The following is a 20,570-nucleotide window of genomic DNA, read 5'->3' as shown; positions in this document are numbered from 1 at the left end:
AAAAAAAATCCAAATGATTTTTGAATACAAAATATTTTGTGAGATAATTTTCTTCCTGACTTTGATGGTATTTACGGATTATGTCTACTAACCACAGACACATCAGAATGGATAGTACACCTAGAGTTCACAATAATAATGTGAATGAATCTTGCTTTTAAAAAGTAGGCATTTTAAAGTGTCCTGATGTCAATGTGATTCTTGGATAAGAATATGGTGGTTAAAATGGAAAAAATATTATTCTAAATTTATACTCCTAGGTTCCCAAAATACCTTCTCATCTGGCTAACCAACTATATTTTTAGAAATCGATACCTCTGAGATAATCAGAGTAAGGATATGTATACTAATGATCACAACAATATCACTTATAATAAGAAAATAAAACTAGAAACAACTTAAACATCCTGTAATCTACAACTGAGTACATGAATTATGTTACATTCAAACAAGGTGATACTATAGGATAATCAAAAAGGACGCAGTATAACTCTATACTCATCCTTAGCATGGGAACACCTCATGGCATAGATAACAGCAGATTAATAAGCATACACAATATGAACTCATGTTCATAAAAATCATTTATGTGTTCAAATATATAACTATATATCTGGAAGGATGCTTATTTACCAAAATATTAACAACTTTTAGTGGGATTCATAAGTATTCATTGTGATTTTAGGTAGTTTTTGTACTTTCTCCTAACTTACACTTTTCTTTACTATCAAGAAAAGCAATAAAATAATTTTACTTTATAAACCCTCTAGTTGAAAAAAATGGTACTTCTTATATAACATGAATTTAGGTTTAGAAGTTATATTTGATGTCATATTTTTTAGAATATAGAACATTCTATAATATTATAGAATATTTTTTATTTACTTGAGATAGATTAATTGATTTAAAAAGATTGTTTCACTTTTTTAACTTAAAGGAAAAGAAAGTTTGACAGTCTCTATAATAATATAAAGGAAAGTGGTTTTTATTTCTCCATTTCCTCTTATTGATGAAATTGTCATAGTAAATAAAATAAGATAGCAAAAGGTTGATCCTATCTCTTTAATCAATGCATATAACTTAGAGGAAAAATATTATATTCAAATATGCTTGAAAGTACTTGAAGATAATTTACTGATAACAACTGCAAAACACTTCAAACATACCATACAAAGCAAATTTGATTTATGGCAGAGCAGTGAGAGTGTTTGTCATGTGTTATTTTCTGAGATAATACAGGCATCCTGTTATTACAGCATAGAATTCTGTAACGTTGTCAATTAGTGCTATAAACACTGTTGTATGCTGAGATATAGTATGATAGTGATACACCTTATAACAATGACAATCTTGCTACTACCCTTAGAGCCATTCCTCCTCTACATTCAAAATGCCTAAAGAGTGTAAACAGCTCATAAACTAGTAAGATAGGAAAAGAGCCTGGCTGAAGGTAATCCTATAACAAAAACAGACAGCGGCTACAAATAAGCTTGGTAAAAAATATAAGTTTCTTTTTTTAAATGTAATTTTAATGATGCATATTTTTAAGATATAAAGTCTTCTGCAGAAATATTTTTCTAGAGCTTACTATTTGATTTACAAGGAGTTAATGAAAGAAATATTCAAAAAAAAATTATGTGATTCTTTTTTTAAAGCACAGGACTTCCTACAAATACCCAGAGAGACTGGCAAATCTGCAAAATGACAGCAAATTAAAGTTACAAAATTAAGCAATCACAGCTATGATGGTATTTTAATTCTGCCATTCTGTTGTGGTGACCATTCCAAATTCTTTTAAAATAAAAATTGTTAAGACATTTAGAATCTTCTGTTTAACTGTGAAGAAAGATTGTGTTTTACTTCTTCATATTAAAGAATTTCAAATTAACCTTTCATTTACTAGAATTATATAAAGTATCTTACAATATTTAGGAAGAAAATCAGCAATGACATTTATTGGGCACCATCTTCCCTGAAAGCCAAAAGCATATATTTTATATATTCTAATTTTAAGTTTGTCTTAAAAGTGTGTTTCAATTCTCCCAAATACCGACACTTTAGAAACAGTCCCCAAAATGTATATTTTAAATTTAAAAATACTTTAAAATAATGTCTACAACAAATGCAAGTTTTATCATTTCTAATGAACGAGTTCCCTTAAGACAATAAATGTGGGAACTGATGTTAAGAAAATGAAGTAAGAACACACAACAGCAGAAATAGTCTTTGAATATAAGGCTGTTTCACTCCTGAGCTCTTGTCCTTTTTCAGGGCACCCCATGCTGTTACTATGCTTATGATCCACATTCTAGACTGGAGAGAGTAGGAGGGGGTTTTCCTTAACTTCAACAAATAAACCCCACATGTGAAGTCAAGAGCTGGCTTAGAGTCTGTGTGAAAACCCTCAGAAGGCCTGACAGCAATCTCAACATAAAGCAATAGGTTGGCATATTTGCCAAATAAGCTGCTGTCAATTCAAGTGGCTTTAATAAATAAAAGTCACTATTCTGTGAACGAGGCAGGAATCTCGTGAGCACTGACTGTGGCGATCCCTCCTAAGGGGGACACTGTCAAGAGCAGCGTGATCAGCACCCTGACAGCTGACTAGGGATAATCATGGCACGAAGAATATTCATCCCCCAAAACGTCACGATTACTATATGTACACGTTTGGAGGTCTGTCAAGACTTATACCCCGCTGGCATTAGAAGAAATAACTAAGACTAAAAAGTGGAAGGTACACGTTAAATCAGACGTGAGATTAGGTAGATAAATGCTTTTCTCCTCATAAGAACATACAAACAGTAATGGACTTCCTTATCAAATAGTGATATCCCTTTCTATGAGAATGTACACGTTAAAAACGATAAACGTGCCTGGATGCCATGGGCATGATTTAAATCACTAAAATTCTTACCATCAATAAAATTATCTGATTTCGGTAAAATTCTACAAGGTTTCCTAAACTCCAGTCTTTTACTAATTAGTGATTTGGTTTGATTATTTGCTCGGAATAGGATCTATAAAATGCTAAGTGTGTAACGTTGGTCTTAATTGCATAAGTGTAGTTAATGTTTTTTTCCACATTCCAGGAGTTACTCCTCTCTCCCACTCTCCTGTTTTCTCTCCCTTGTTCCCTCCTTCCCTCCCTCTTCTTTCTCTCCTCTCCTCCCCCACCCCCCTTCTCCACTCTTGCTTTGGCATGCTCTCTTCTGTACTCTTTCCCTGTCCCTCTTCCTTTCTCTCTTTGACGTTCTTTCCATCAGACAATTTCTTAGCATTTACTATATCCCAGGCACTATTCTAAATGCATACAAATGTTCTTCCATTTAATCCTATCACAATCACTGACATCAGTGCTATTTATTATCCACCTCTTTGAGTCAGAGAAAGGTTAAATAATGTGTCCAAGAACACACTAATAAATTTGTTTCTGCTACTTTGCTTTCCAAAAGGTGCTCAAAAGTGGAAAAAATAATGCACAAAATGAACCAGCTTGTTTGCCTTGAGCAGCCAGGTATAAGAGAGTCATAGACAGATGAGGATGCCAAGTTGGAAAAACCATCATGTAGTACCTGTTTTTTTAAAAGCTCAGCAGAAGGAAAGATTATAAAATTAAATAAAATAATAAAGTTAGGAATGGACCCACCCCAAATTATTTAGATGCCAAAGGAAGCCAATCCCAGCTGTTATTCTTTGCTCTCGCTGCCATCCTGCAAGAGCAGTATGGGGGAGTGTGGGCAACAGGCTGCAGGAGCAGCTGGGCCTATTTGTTAAGAGAAAAAAATAGTCAGTGGAAACAAAGGGAAATTTCAGGGGAGAGCAGTGTGAATGGAAACCTGGAGCCTGGCTGGGGGAGCCTCCGAAGTGAAATGCAGCAGTGCTGTCAGCAGTGAATTTATAGTATTCCAGAAACCATTCACAGGCAAGAGCCTCTGTGCCCTACAGAAATGCCTTTGCTGGCAAGAGTTTCATTCTTTCCAATGACAAATTGTGTATAAATGTTCTCATTTACCAGTATTCTGGGCATTCAAAAATAAAGCAATATCAAGGTCTGTTCTAACTATAAAGTGGGTGTAAATTAGCAGACTAAAAGGACAAGTGGCATATTTAGTCTAATATATATATATATATATATATATATATATATATATATATAGATTGCTGTTATAATATGTTCACTAATATAGAAATGTAAATGCCTAAAGCACAATTATATATTCTAAAAGATAACTGCATATAATAAAATCCTAGTATTCTATTTATTTTACATCCCCTGAGACCGATATTATAAAAGGCATTGGATGTGTTTCCTGAGTGATTACTGCTTTATGTGCATGTAGATTTTCTCATTGATATCAGCTTCATAATTTTATTTTTTATATTTATTCCTTTCCAATTTTATTGATTTTAAGTCTTAAGGACTTCTTTTTTGATTCTCCAGATACGAAAAATTCTTCTACAATCCTAAAATAAATCAGACTTCAGTTTGCGCATACATATTTTGGAGCAAGTAAAAAACATTTGGCAAAAAAATCTGTCAAAAGCAGTGCCCAGTACATAACTTTTATCTTATTTCTGAGAAATATAATGACAAAGATATCATTACATTCTTTTAATTGTAAGCATAATTGACTTAACTATAATATTTTTCTTCTCATATATGTCTGTATATTATTACAGGGAATTTTGCTTTGGGGAATTACTAGGAAATCAAATCACATTAATGTGTTAAAATTTAAACATATTAACTTCTCATAACTGTGATATATAGTAAGAAAATTGATATTTTTGGTGGCTCCTACTATCCATTCCAGTATTTTATAGTCCTATCTTCTCTTTTCTCTTTCTTCATTCTGAACAAATGCAAAGGAAATATTTTGTGTTCCCTTATTAGTGAAAAGGGGAAATTTTCTGGACAATTGAGTACATCATAAACTAAAATTTTATCATCTAACATTGAAAAAACTATTTTTTTCTTTTTGATTTAAATTTTAAACATGGGTAGTATGGCTATTCTAAGAATACAACATATGCTTAGCTCAAGTTTATACAGACCCTTAAGCTGTTAGCAAGCTCAATATTCTAGTACCCATTCTAAGCAATTACAAAGTATCTGTCAGATATCATTCATCTAAGCAGAAATATGTGTAACATTTATGCATTGTGGTATGCCAAACTTGAAAAATTTTTTAATCTTTTTTATTTTTGGCTTTGATAAGGAAATATAAGCTATCTCTGTGTCATCAATAATAATAGTTATTTCCAAAGGAATCATTTTGATTTTCCAACACTTTTCCCATTAAAAAAAAATGTATTATTTGTGACTTGCTCAGTCACAATTATCAAAATGATCCTATTTTCTACATATTTAGTTTGACAACCTGACTTTAGTTTCTAAAACTAAATTAATCAAGTGTTTCCCATTTCCATATTTATTTACTCCTTATAGTAGTAAGGAAGAGTGACAAATGTGTGCGTTCTCCTGAATTAACTTTACTTTTGACATTTCTGTTAATGTCCCTTAATTTTCTCTTTCACGTTAGATGTATTATATTTGATTAATTAGCATGGCGCTAAAAAGAAAAAAAAAAACTCAGACATACAACATTGCAAAATATATTGTCAATTTCTGTAAGGCTTGTAGATAATAAAATCTTAAGATAAATGTTCATTGGTTGTTCCTCAACTAATCTGGGTTAGGAAATAAATTGAAAATATCTTACATAAACTAACTATAATCATAAAACTTATAACCATTGTCTATCCTCCTCACTATATTGTTACCTATGCTTTTAAAATAATAAATCCAAAAACAAAGGCAACATAGTCAAATTATTAATAAAACAACCTTCACACAAGGATAAACTGACAAAAACAAAAAGACATTCTTGCTTTTGGTCACTGAAGGCATTCCTCAAAAACGAAAGAGTTGGGTAAGTTATTACACTTTCATAGTCCTGACTTTTTTTTTTCTGATTTGTCACTAATTTTGTGAATTAATTCTTTGTCTTTCTTCATAGTACATCACTCTAGAAATCAATGAGATGCTACGTTGGACATTGGGAAATCACGATTGGAGCAAACTGGAAGACAAGGTGATTGAAATGTGACACTGACCATGTAATGGCCCAGATGAATTCAACTTACCCTCTGCCAAAAGCTCAAACTATCTTTCCATAAAATATGGATATTTTTTCTGAATAATTGTAAAGCAGTTCTGGATTTTTCTTCATAGCTTCTGTAATAGAAGACTTAAAGTCAAATTAGAGCCTAACATTTTGGAGCAGTGGCAGAAGAAAAGTATTCTCAGCCTTTTTCCTCACTTCTGAATGTTCCTCAAGTCCCATCATCTAATTTTTTGATATCTTCATTAGGAAATTTTTATATGTGGCACTCAACAAAAGAATTAAGATTAGTATACTAGTGTGAACAGAGAAAACAATTAAATTCTATACATTAAATACAATAGATAAAACATATTTATTAAGTACCTAAAGTTTGTTACATTCTAAGGATTCAAATAATAAAAAGCAATATACTTGCTTTCAAAATTTCAAATTCCACTTGTGAATTTGCATTAATTATATATTACACAAATAAAATGAGAATTCCTTAAAGTTCTATGTAAATGGGGCAATTTAATTTAGCATGAATAAAATGCATTTGTGATACTATTGTGTATAGAACAAAGAATACAGTGGAACTTGGTTAATTAAATATCCAAGGGTAATTGTGTTTCAAGGAAGATATAGTGGAATAGAAGTTGGAGAATGGCAGAAATTTTGGCAAGATGGGATAAGACACATAAACAATTTGTTCATTGCTTCTTGCCCAGGTTACTCCTATTCATTTCCAAGACTCAGCTCTGGTCCTCCTTTAATTCCCAACAACGCTTTCATAGCACTTTGTGTTAACTTTTACTATAGAATAAAAATCTTGCTTCATCATGGCTTACCACTGTTTACAACTAGATAGTAAGCTTTTTGGAAAAAGGGTTTGAGTATAGGTAAGGTTGTGTGTGTGTTTGTTAACAAATTTCTTATTTTATTTGTTTGTGGTAAAAAAAAATTATTACGGTACAACATATATGACAACATAAAATTTAGCATTTTAACCATTTTAAACGTACAATTCAATGATATTAAGTAACTTCACAATGCTGTATAACCATAACCCCTAAAATGAAAGGATAAAAATCGTATTATATGAAGAGATGCAGAAAAAGTATTTTAGAATCCATTTATAATTAAAATCCTTAATAAAATGGGTATAGAAGGAAAGTACCTCAACTTAATAAATGCCATATATGAAAAAACCCTTAGCTAATTTCCCACTTAACGGTGAAAAACTGAAATCTTTTCCTCTAAGCTCAGGAAGAAAACAAGGATGCTGCCTATCGCCACCGTTATTCAATATAGTATTGGATGGAAGTCCTCGCCAGAGCAATCAGGCAAAGAAAGAAATAGAAGTCATCCTAATTGAGAATGAAGAGGTCAAATTGTCACTTTTTGTACATGACATGATTCTATATATAGAAAACCCTAAACATTCCACCAAAAACAATCTATTAGAAACAATAAACAAATATAGTAAAATGGCAGGATACAAAATCAAGGTACAAGAATCCATTGTGTTCCTATATACTACCAATACAAATTCAGAAAAAGAAAGGTAAATAATAATTCCTTTTGCAATTGCAACAAAAATAATAAAATACCTAAAAATAAATTTAACAAAGGATATGAAGAATGTATACACTGAAAACTAAAACTAAAAAACATTATTAAAAGAAATTGAGGAAGATACAAAGAAATACAAAGATATTCTGTGTTCATGGATTGGAAGAATCAACATAGTTAAAATGGCCATATTACCCAAAGCAATATAAATATTGAATGCAATCTCCATCAAAATCCCAATGGCATTTTTTACGAAATAGAACAAAAAAAATCAGATTTGCATGGAATCACAAAAGACCCCTAATAGCCAAAACAATCTGGAGAAAAAAGAACAAGGCTGGAGGTTTCAACTCCCTGATATCATTATATACTACTAAGTGACAATAACGAAAACAGCATGATATTGGCAAAAAGGCAGACACGCAGACCAATGGAATAGAACTAAAAACTCAGAAATAAACCCGTAGGTATATGGGCAGATAATTTTTGATAAAGGAGCCAAAAACATACAATGGAGAAAAGAAAGTCTTTTTAATAAATGGTGCTGGGAAAATTAGAAATCTATGTGCAAAAGAATGAAACTAGACTGCTATCTGTCACCATATACTAGCAAAATTAACTCAAAATGGACCAAATACCTAAATAGAAGACCGAAAATACAAATTTCATAGAAGAAAGCACAGGTACTAAACTTATGGATTTTGGGATTCAAAGAGCATTTTATGAATTTGAACTCAAAAGCAAGTTAAGTAAAAGCAAAAATAAATGAATGGGACTAGATCAAACTAAAAAGCATCTGCACAACATTAGAAACCATCAAAAAAAAAAAAAAGAGGCAACCAACAAAATGGGAGAAAATATGTGTAAACAACACCTATGATAAGGATCTAATTATATCTAAAATATGTAAAGAACTCATACAACTCAACAACCAAAACCCATTCTACTTAAAAATGGGCAGACAACCTCATCCAAAACTTCTCCCAAGGAGACATACAAATGGCCAACAGATATATGAAAAAACTGTCAACTTCACTAGTCATTAGAGAAATGCAAATCAAAACTACAATGAGATATCATCTCCCAACTATTAGAATGGCTGTTATCAACACGATAAGTAATAACAAGTATTGGAGAGGCTGTGGAGAAAAAGGAACACTCACACACTGCTGGTGAGAATGTAAATTGGTACAGCCACTATGGAAAACAACATGAAAGTTCCTCAGTAAATTAAGAATAGAATTACCATATAACCTAGCAATCTGGTTACCTACAAAAAAAATCTGAAAATATTTATTCATAAAGATATACAGTATATACCAATATGTTCACTGCAGCATCATTCACAGTAGCCAAGACATGGAAACAACTAAAGTGTCCTTCAATAGATGATTGAATAAAGAAGATGTAGCATATATACACAATGGAATATTACTCAACAATAAGAAAAGATGAAATACTGTCATTGCAACAACATGGATGGATCTTGAGATTATCACGCTAAGTAAAATAAGTCAGAAAAAGCTGAGAATCATATGATTTTACTCATATGTGGGATATAAAACTGAAGAAAAAACACGAACGGACAGGACAAACAAACAAACAAAAACTCAAAGACACAGATAACACTTTAGTGGTTACCAGAGCGTAAGCAGGGGGAGGTAGTAAAAGAGGGTAAAATGGATCAAATATATGTGATAGGAGGACTGATTCTTGGTGGTGAACACACAATGCAATATATAGAATTGCACACTTTAAAAATATATAATTTTACTACCAATGTCACCCCGATAAGAATAATAAAAAAAGAAAATGCTATACAAACATCAAAACAATATGAAATAAATATGGAAATAGTAAGCTTTAAAAATAATTAATTTGTATGTTAAATTATCAATAACTGTATATAAATATAGAATTAAAAACTAATAGGTAGAGAATGATATAATAGTTACTTATGAATTTAAGTATGTTTATTAAGACCAAGGCTGTCATTTGGAAATTTGAATAAATGACAGTCTTAACCAAGGTGACAGAATGGAAGGGGAAAAACTGAAAAGGGTAATATGAAAGTGAGGCTCCTTTGTAGCATCATCCCAAGCACTTAGCCCCCAGTGTTTCTCATGCTCAAGTGCGCATTAAGAATTACCTGCAGGGTTTGTGAAAACACAGATTCCCGAGCCCCAGAATTGTTGATTCGGTAGGCCTGATTTGGCAGTTCCCAGGGGAGGCTGATGGCCAGTCCCGTACACTTTGTACAACAATGGTTAACCCCAGCTTCTGTCTCCTCTCTGATCCCAGTTTGGAAGAGGAACAGAAGAAAATCCTAAACATCGTCTCCTCGGCAATGAAATCTAACTAAGCCTTTCCTCAGGTGAATTATTTAGCAGTAGTTCTACCTCTAAAAAAATAAAATAAGCCTTTATAACTTTGCCATTTTGACTATAAGATCGAAGGCAACAACAAAAAGTTTTATTTTTATTCGGTAGATACGAAACACCCGGCCTTTAGTTACAGGCTTTAGTCATTTTATTCTGTCCGGAGGTCTTACCCGAAAAATACTTCCTGCCTTCAAGGATCTTAAAATACATTTAAAGACAATAACATGAAATAATTGTATAAGCCATCTCAACACGGTATCATACATCTCCAATGGTACAGTTACATTTTCTACACTAGTCACATGAGCTAGAAAGACAGTGTTCATTAGCCCTTTTATATCTATGAGGGAAGTAAGCCTCCAAAGTTCAATGATTTCCAAGACTAATACAGCATCAAATAGGGCACACTGGATTCAAACCCAGAATTTTAAAATTGCCTGTCCATACTCTTTCCACTAGGACATGCTAATAAAATTTCCAAAAGTGTTTTGGAGAAATTAGACACACTGGGAGGTCTGGGAAGGAAAAGAAAAGAGTCCTACTTTTCTGGAATTGAAAAGGAGCTCAGAAATCACATAGTCCATAATAAACTTTTTGACTCAGGGTTAGGTAAAAAGCAATCAGGACACATAAAGAGCTATAAGCAATGCTGTCAGCCTCTTTGTCTTTTTAGCTCCACAGTGTATCTTGAGCTTTGAATTTAAAGCCCCCCTCCGTTCCTATCCTTTGCTGGGAGAGAACTGGTCAGGAAGAAAAGAGTCAGTATCCCCAACTGACCTCTATATTCTCCCTTTTTTATTCCCATTTTCTTTGCTGCCGTTCTTTTCTGGTTCTGGAGTTAGCCCAAACACCTAAAATCGCCACTGTGACTTATCCTTAGGGATGCTGCATCCTCTGCTCTAGCCGGTGAAGAAAAACCCTCTTTATTCTGGTTTCAATGAATTAAAACTCAAAGAACTCAGATAAAACAAGCCGAAAGTACATAGACAGGTTTGCATAAATACTATTCTAACATGCACTTAACTCAAGTTTAGCCACAGAGTGGATGGCAGGTGCTAGTCTCTCCTACTTAGTTCCCTAATTCCTTCCGTCTCCCAGTCTCCATAGCCCCATGGTGCTGGGAGCCTCGGCTTCCCACCGGAAAAATAGGAGAGACAAAGAGGACAAGTTGTCCAGGTAACTAGGAAGCGATTTATTTTAATACTTCATTTCCTGTGTCATACATTTCAACACATTTTGAACGCCTAATGAGTATAATTAAACTTTTTCTCTTTAAAAATTAAATGTCATGTTTTTATCCATTTAATTAGACAACAAAAATGAAGTAAATATCAAAGGTAAACTGAGGACCAATACATATAAATCATTCACTAAAAGTGTGTTCTTTCCACTTTGGGCTTAAGATGGGGAAGAAATAAAAATATCTATCTGGGAAAGACAGAGGGGAGACGAAAAAGAGAGGAAGGGGGTGGTGACAACAACACAAATGGGTCATCTAAGAATGAAGTGACAAGAAAATAAGGAAGGGGTGGTGGTAGTCATTCAGCAATGACAAGTACATATAAAGGTAGATTTAAGAGCAACACCACCACCACAAGAAAGGACACTGATTATAGAGGAGAGAATATGGTTGATGTGTTGGGAGCATGTCTGGAGCCCCAGCTGCTTCACTACAATGGAGCACTGAGGGGCATGAAGGCGAATTGGCAGAGAAAGCCAGAGCCTTTCTCCTAACATGTTTTACCAAAGGAGCCATAAATAGTTGTTCAGGATTCCTTAGTTTCCCTGGTACTCCTCACCGCAGGCCCCATCAGACTTCCCTTTAAAAACACTGCTTTCCATCATTTTGTTGGATTCATATACCCATGTTACAACATTTATTGAACACCTACTAAGTGTCAGGAATGGTGCCCCACACCAGACATCTTACCTGTTTCTCTAGGGGAATGTAGAGTAGAAAGTGTTCTTTCACTTTCAATGCAAATGACATCCTGGGCTGGTAGCTGCCTAGAGGACACTGCTTAGTTTAACTTTTGACAGTGATATTGTCTGCCCTTAGTCGTCTGCCCTTAGTGATATTGGTTCTTTCATGCTTCACAAAGCTGGGTCTACAACTACCTTTGTCAGTAACTTTTGTTTAGTTTGTGACTTAGGTCTGCTGTCACCATCAGATAAAGTTCCAAGCTTCCTTAAATTATTAATAAAGAAATTCTACAGTAACTGACAAACATGAGAGACACCAATACCCCTTGTTCTTCCTACTCATCCAGTCCATGAAGAGCCGGATTTCATAAAAGAAAAATCTTTGCTTTCAAGTAAAAACAAACAAAAAACTGATGATTAAAAACCTTCCCTTATTTTAAGTCACAAATTAACTCACGATTGCTTTTCGAATAAAAAGTGGATCCCAAGCAGGCTAATTCTCTCTGAACTTCTTCTTAAGCTTCTTAAGGATAAAATATTTGCCACATGAATTTGCATTATCTCGTGTAATCCTGTCAGAGTGCTAAAAGTTATGTATTGCTCCCTTTTTCTTTTAATTTTCATTGGGGAATATTGGGGAACAATATGGTTTCCCAGAACCCATCAGCTCCAAGTCAAGTCATTCTTTTCAATCTAGTTGTGGAGGGTGCAGCTCATTGGCCATGTGGGAATCGAACCAGAGACCTTGGTATTATGAACACTGCACTCTAACCCGCTGAGCCAACCGGCCACCCCGTATCATCCCATTTTAAAGGTGAGAAAACTACTCATATACTCAGAAAAGATCAATCCCTTCCTCAGGTCATACAGCCAGAAACAAGATTCACATTAGGTATGCCTCATCTGAAATCTAGAGTATTTAGGTCACTGAAATTAGAATGTGAGACTGTTTTGTAATACCTGGACCTAAACTACTTTTCATGTGTACTGTGCTAAGACTATGAGCTAAATCCCTGAGCAGAGAGATGGGATAGTGGAGTTTATTTACCAGGGATAGAAATGGAAATACCTCTTTAAACCTCAGAAATTATGGATTTATTTTCCATTTCCATGCTAGTTGCAAAAGCAAGATTTCCTGGAGAATGGGGCCATATGGTGGGAATACCCTGCACCAGTCATTACTAGAACTAAGGCAGGCTGAAAACTTCGTGGGTCAGTTGCTATGGCCACTATAAGAGCCCGACGAAGTCAAGTTATCAATTCTACAGACATTTCTGTTCTTGAAATCCCCACATTCTTTGACAGGAAATGTTCTCAATATCTGATACTGTAACACTTGTTTTAAAGGTGGTGTTAACATATCCTTTTCATTCATAGTCCAGGAAATCCAGCCTATAAAATATCCAGTCTTGTCATTATCATCCTTAGCATGAGTACAAAGAATAATGCTTGTTTAAGTGAAAGAAATAACTAATGACATTAACAGTTTCTCTTATGGTTCAAATGTTATTTAAAACCACACTGCGAAATAATTCATTATTAAAATAATCATCCTTTGTATAATTTATATAATATTCCAAAGTGTCAGATGTGCTAAAGACTACTAACAACATTTAGCCCTGTCTATTGAAACCAAGAAAATAATCTAAATCTTCACTCTGCAGCTTTTGGAAAATGTTTTAAGCGGTATAATTTCAGTTATGTTTTGTTTTAAATTCTTTGAAAATGAACTTCCAAGACCACTTGAACACGGCCGTGGCTATGGATGAAGGGGCATGCATGCATGCAAAGTGCTATTTCTGGATTCCTGCAGACTAAATTCCTCTACTAAACCACATAAGATTTTACACACAAAGATAAAGGAGTAAGTCTTTTTGCATGCTCTCCCACTAACGACTTCAATGATGATTCCAGTAGATATCTTTGATGAAATAAAACTGGCTCAGCAGATTGTTAACAATTTTCACCAGCAATGGCCGTCATTGATGTTTGGTGCTTTATTATGTGGTCATAGAACCGAGGCCACCAAGTGATCTCATCCCAGACAGAAACAGAGGCGCTCTCTATAACATGCTCTCAGGCTAAATAACAAATCTGACATGGACAATAAAATAATAATATGGCAATGCAAATTTTTGAAAGAATATTCAATTGTGACAATATGACTATTGCTTACATTTACTAGTCAAGAAAAGTATTGGTTCTTTATTATGTATAGAACACTGCCCTCACAAAACTTTTAAGAAATGGTTTTATGCAACTAAACTATTTTGCAGTCCCAAATCGGCCCAGCTCATTTATAAATTCCATTTACTGCTTTTTCTAATGCTGACTTCTCTGATCCTGTTTCTATGCTAAAGCATAACTCATTTGTCCACTGTAAAACCCAACATCCAGATAAGAACTGAGTACCTCATAGAGTTATTCAGGGTCATTTGTATGTCCAATACACTTCTGTGAAGTACGGGCAATATTTGCTTTTAACAACATAATAAAAATACAAAGAGTAGTCTAAAATCCTTGCATAGATTCCCTTTACAGAAAGTATATTCTGTGTAAACCAAACTGAAAAAACAAAAGTAATTTCTTTCATCTTATCCAATGGGTTATTTATTTATTATTATTTGTTTTAATGTAAATGTTTTGTAAGAAATCCACCACTTAATTCTCACTGATTCTCCCCCATGGAGATCTGGGCATTGAAGGTTTGTGTTTGCTCTCAGGTCCTATTTAACTACTTTCTTTATGAATCATGCTTTATGACCAGTTTTTATTTGTTAACCACGCAGGGATGTGTGACGAATGTTACTATTGATAATACCTAGTTACTGGCTCAGGAACAAAAGCTATGAGCTGGGTCAGGAAAAACTGGCTCAGTCACTTAACTCTTTTTTATTTGCTCTGGATGTAAAATAAATACCATAGCCTCCAGGATGATCATTCAAAACTTTTATATATAATTGTGATCTTCTAGAATTCCTTCTCATTTTTTTCCATATAAAAGGGAAAACATTCTAAAACGTGTGGTGTAAAGTAAATATGTGTAATAAATGGATATATGCACAGTTTTATAATAAAAAAATAAATAAATTCTGGCCATGAATCTTGGAAAACGCACAGATGCTGTAATCATCTTCTAAATTATTATAACTAGAGGTCAAAGGTAGGGAAAGTGGGATTTGGAGTGAATTTAATGTATCAGGATAAACCATACATTTTAGGCTAGTTAAGACCAACTTCTGTATTCTATATTAGCATTATCCTAGCACTTATTGATATTCAAACCCATGCCATTCCCAAGGGTTTTTTCTCTTTAGGACACATTTCTTTCCAACCTTCTCAGTTTATAGCAGTCTACAGGAAATATTAATAATGTAATTTTTAGGTATAAAGTGCTTTCACAGATATTGTTGTTCCATTTGATCCTCTCAAAAACCCAGTAAGATACACAGGGAAAGCTCCATTACTATCCCTATTTTCAAATCAAGGCATCTGGGGCACAGGCAATTACCATTAGTACAAGTGGGAGGACTAGAGCTGGAGTAGAGACCTGTGGCTTCAAATTCTGAGCTCTCTGAACTGTGACAAATCTGTATTAATTGGTTATAACGTCCAAATAACAGATAGACTAATTAACACTCTCTTTCCCACTTTCTGTATGTATGGATATATATTCAACGCTCAAATCTACATTTATAATGTCAACTTATTTTAGAAATGATCTTCTGCCATATCCATGCCTTTATTTAGCTATCTTTTCACCGAACATCCTGGGAGAACATCTTCTGCTTAAGCAGCCATTCTCCCTTGGCTTCTGTGACTATGTCGTTCTTTATTGGGACTTTGATAACCTATCCCAAATGCCAAGCTCCCTGGATTGAATTTCTGGGGCTTTCCACACGCACGACGATTTCTTCTTTGACTTGAGGCTTTGCTCATTTGTTTTCTTCTTTGAGCGCCATCATCAACATGGTTATTTTTGACTTCCCTGTAACCTCATTAATGCAGAATGGTGAAAGATCAGGAGAGAACAGACACCAACAGAGAGAAGTGGCTGAATCCACCAGATTCCTCTCCCTTTATTCTCTCTTTCCTTCATTTCTGTCATGAGCATCATAGTTATTTTTCAAGGAAATTCTTGGGGTAGAATATTACACATTTGTATTAATCATACCAATATTACTCTCTTTAGGGTATTGGCTATAATTCTTAAATTTTCATAAACTTTTAAATACTTGCCTGATATAGCTAATCTCAACTCAAATCATTATTTAAAATTCTTACAGAGCAGGACAAAAATATTGCCATTTTAATCTTTGCCATCTCTTTATTTGTAAACCGATTTTATCTTGTACCTGTAAAATATATTGAAAGATATATACATTGCCCCAACAAGAGTAAGCACCTCATCTTTTTATCCACTAAACTTGCCCTATGTTAGCATATTTCCTTAATATTGAAGTGGAGTGAGTATTCAGTAAGAAGAGGGAGGAGTTCACTATCATCTCACTGTGGCTGGAGAGCGGTGGGAAGGATGGTAGAAGATGCTCCACATCTCACATCAACTTTGTACCTTGTCTCCCTCCTTCTCTGCCAATTCTCCTTTTAGTCCTAATGGTCTCTTCCTCTCAAGCTCTGTTTAAGTACATGCTGCTTCCAGAGATAGACAAGGATGGAAGAGAGAGGAAAAGAGAAATTCTTGGGCCTTTTTTTGTTGGGGGGGGGGGCAGGCATATTTTTACATAATTTAACACAAGCTTTGTATATGACAGTGCAACTTTCTCCTTCTCAGGCTTGTAGTATCAAGAGTCATCTTGATAATGGACGACACACACACACACAAAATGCTGTTTTTCTCCCATGTGGTATAGACCCCTGCTATGAAATGAATCCCTGGATTAATTCCGTAGGCCACCTCTAGGGAGCCTTCAGGATTTCTCTGGTGGGGTCAGGCAACAGTGAAGAGGCAATACATTGCTTATGTCTAGTGCCTCTTATTTTGAAGGACCATGCACCTGTTTATAATATTAACCATCTGATTCACCACTACTGAAATTTTACCATTTCTGGTATCATTTAGGATAGCAAAAGATTATTCTCTGAAATAGTCTCCCCTTAGTTTTTGGACATCTCTACATGTCCACTGAATTCCAGAGTATATGGAGATAAATGGGATCTTCACAGCATATTGATAGGACTGAATATCCCTGCTCTGGCAGTCCAGTGCTTTCCCTGTTACTGAGGTACCCACTGGTGGTGCAGCAGGCGTTTGCTGCTTCAGGCTGCATCTACAGTGTGATCTCTTCGCTGACTTTGCTAACTACACTGCACAAGTGAGAATATTCTATTTTCAGGTAACTCTATGCTGTCTTTGTGTAAAAGCACAGTTTTGCCCATTTTCAGCTAGTGACAGTAAAACCAAAAGGAAATCTGTAGGAGTTTTCATTCTAGTGTACACATAGATACTAGCAGTTCTACTCCCACACCAATTTAACACAACTCATAACATCAGTTATTGTTATTCCTTTGATTAAGAGAGATATAGTGAAGATGAGCCTGATAACAATATTATGCATAGCATGATATTATGCATAGCATTTAGTTTTATTAGATAGTGCTGGTATGTTCTGACCAAATTATAAGCCCTCTAATAAAATACTGAAATGAGATATCTTTGCAAACATATCGATATTGAGCTATCAAAAAACAAGTACCATAATAATGAGTTACAAAAAGATGAATAACAGGCCTCGCAGAATGGTAACTTCCCAAGCTGACAGCTATCCACTTGTCTGCATAAGAAAAACAATCCATGTACTACCTTTTTATCACACCCTTAATTTTTCATATTCCATCATATCAAATTTTTACATTTTGAGATATTTGATCATAACTTCTTAGAAACATGCATTTTGATACATATTATGACATATCTTCTCAAACCAAATGACGTGTGCTAATGCTAGGTACTATATGTTAAATATTTTAGAAATTTAGTGTCAATGTGTCTCTTAAGTTCATGTTACCTACTGGAGAGTGTTATAGGTAATCTATTTAAACTAAGAAAATATCCACAGATTTCAGCTATTCTAAAAATGAGAAATCTCTATAGTCAAAGTCAACTGTAAGTCGTCCAATAAAATGACAAAAAGATCAATTATGTCATATAAAACTGAGGCAGGCCTTCCTTTTTGTTTCTCCTTTGGTAAACATTACACCTATATTTTAAAGATACAGGCTTCTGTTCTTTCTACAGTGGGGGACAATTTAAAAGCTTACACAATTGAAAGATGGTTCTTATGTAATTCTTATTGTTGCATCTGTTATCTGTCTCAATAGTTAGTAATAACAAATACTTCTTTCCTGAAGATTCATTCCAAATTTCTTTTAGGTTAGTAAAGTCACTTTCTCAGAACGTGGTTTTGTTTGTTGCTTGTTTGTTTGTTTACAGGAAGAATCACCAGACCTATTCATGACTGGCTTTTACTAGTCCTGATGCAAAAGCTATCTTTTGATGATTTATTTATGACTAAATGCTGCTTTAAAAGACATAGTTGCAGAATAAAATATTTAAGCACTCTGACAGATCAGCAATTAAACAATATGCACTTACATTTAAAAGAATAGATGCTAGAGAATAGTATCTAATATTTTAATCAGTATATATCAGTTTACAAGGATTTGAAATAAACCGAATATTTTTTTTCCACACATAAAAAAATCTAATAATCAATTCAAGAAGAAAACTAATTTATATGTTGTTAATCATTTTAATTACATGATGATCACTTTGTTATCATGGTAAGGAATCATTTTGCTTCTTGGGTATTTTCTTTTCTCCTTGTCTCATTCCCATTATGGACAACACAAAACAAAAAACCAATTGCACCTCTATTTACCTAAAGCTCTTCCCAACATCCTCGCTTCCCATAATGCATAAACTGGTCTTTAAATACCAACTGATAACTTGGTGGATTCAACCCCTCAGGCTATTTACAACCTGCTTCTGTTTTGTCTGCTAGTGAGTGAACTTCTCATGAATAAAACCTAATATTTACAAGACAAAAATAACATCTCTAAGTTGGCACGTGATTTTGCATCACCTTCAGCTGTGGTAAGTATGACATATTAATTAGAGGTACTTAGAATCTTAAGTCAGTTTTGCAATAATATTTTTCAGTTGCATTTTAAGGGCCCGTGAAGACCAAAGATCTATCTTAAATGACTTTATTTATTTTTATTTTTTAAACAAAAGGATCTGAAAAGGTGACCTACCTTTATGTGTCAGGCGTAACCGGGGGTGAGTGGTATCAGCTGTGTGACCTCCTGCTCTGAGCTCCAGTAAGTAGCCCCACAGGAGCCAGGTGAGAAGGCACCCAGCAGATGCCATGCTGCCGTGCTCGCGGCGCAAGCCCTCGGATCCTCAATTTAAGGCGGGTTTGAGTTTTACTTAGGACTCCCCTCCAGGGGCAGCGTGGGAGAGGCTTTGTCAGAAATTGAACGCGTTGTCATCAGAAAGCACAGTTCCAAAGTGCCATTTGTCAGGCGGTATTTAGATATGCAAAACCTTGCTTTCCACAGGACAGTTGTTTATAAGCCTGGAGCAAGAGGACATTCCAAGGAATGAGTCTTCAGAGTCATGTCCTGTCTAGCGCTGTCTCCAGTAACTACGCGGGTAGATTCACGAAGAAACTGTATTTTTTAGTCACTTCTGCGAGCGGTTCATTGAGGAAAAAAAGCCCCAAGCACAGGAGGTGCCTTCCTCCAATGAAGCCCTTCTTTTCTGGCTCCTTAAAGCCTCTCAGGAGTCAGCCTCTTGCACCGACTTGCCAAACAGCTAGTTTTAATTCACCTTTCACCTTGCTAATTAAAAAGAAGTGTCATTCCCTCTAGGAGTTGCAGGATCCACCCAGCAGGGATGCCGTTCTGTCAGCGGTCTGTGTTTACAGGGAAAGTTCAGGCAGGGTTGAGCTGCTTACTTGCTGTTTCTAGGAAGTGTTTCTGGTGCACGTGCCGGCTCCCACCCGCCCTCCCAGTAGGACTGGCCCCGCGTCACTCAGCAGCAGGAGGAAAGTCCGCGATTTGATGGGAAAGGGGGAATCAGGACGGAGAATGGTATATAATAGGCTGATTATTTAAGACTATATAACAGAAGAGGGTGTGTGTCAGGAAGGGCTTTTAAATGCTCAGTCACCAAGATAAATTCTTAAATAAATACAAATTCATTTTAAATGATCAATTTGTCACCATCTAGTACACACATTGATTTTTAAAAGGAGTTTCCACTGATTCCCCCCCCCACACACACACACACTCATTTATGGCTTTTTATATTGATTACATTTTACAAATGTTATTTTCAACTCTTGTGAGGGAAATGTGTTTAAAGAGCCTCAAAAAAAATGTCATCTGTGATTGTTTCATAGATGTGTTGGAACAAGATTATTTTGCTTAGGCGAATTCTTCAAATCAATTAAAAACAAGTCCTTTAAAAAAAAGAAAAAGAAAAGAAAAGCAAGTTATAAATTTCACCTCAAATTTAAGAACAATTAATTTTTCAAGTGATTTCCTTCCACATAAGGAT

General features: G+C 34.7%; 1 protein-coding gene across 1 annotated transcript in view; it reads right to left on the bottom strand.

Moving 5' to 3' along the window:
- Positions 1 to 20,029, bottom strand: part of SEMA3E (semaphorin 3E) — a 250,627-nt gene extending 230,598 nt beyond the window's left edge. The window contains exon 1 of the mRNA XM_019746903.3: positions 19,262 to 20,029. Within this exon, the coding sequence (XP_019602462.1) occupies positions 19,262 to 19,376 (115 nt within the window). The 5' untranslated portion in view covers positions 19,377 to 20,029. The remainder of the gene's footprint in view (positions 1 to 19,261) is intronic.
- Positions 20,030 to 20,570: the final 541 nt, after the last annotated feature.

The sequence above is a fragment of the Rhinolophus sinicus genome, chromosome 4 (assembly GCF_057876585.1).
Source record: "Rhinolophus sinicus isolate RSI-liver-muscle chromosome 4, RSI-T2T, whole genome shotgun sequence".
NCBI lineage: Eukaryota > Metazoa > Chordata > Mammalia > Chiroptera > Rhinolophidae > Rhinolophus > Rhinolophus sinicus.
This window is presented reverse-complemented; position numbering and strand designations above follow the sequence as displayed.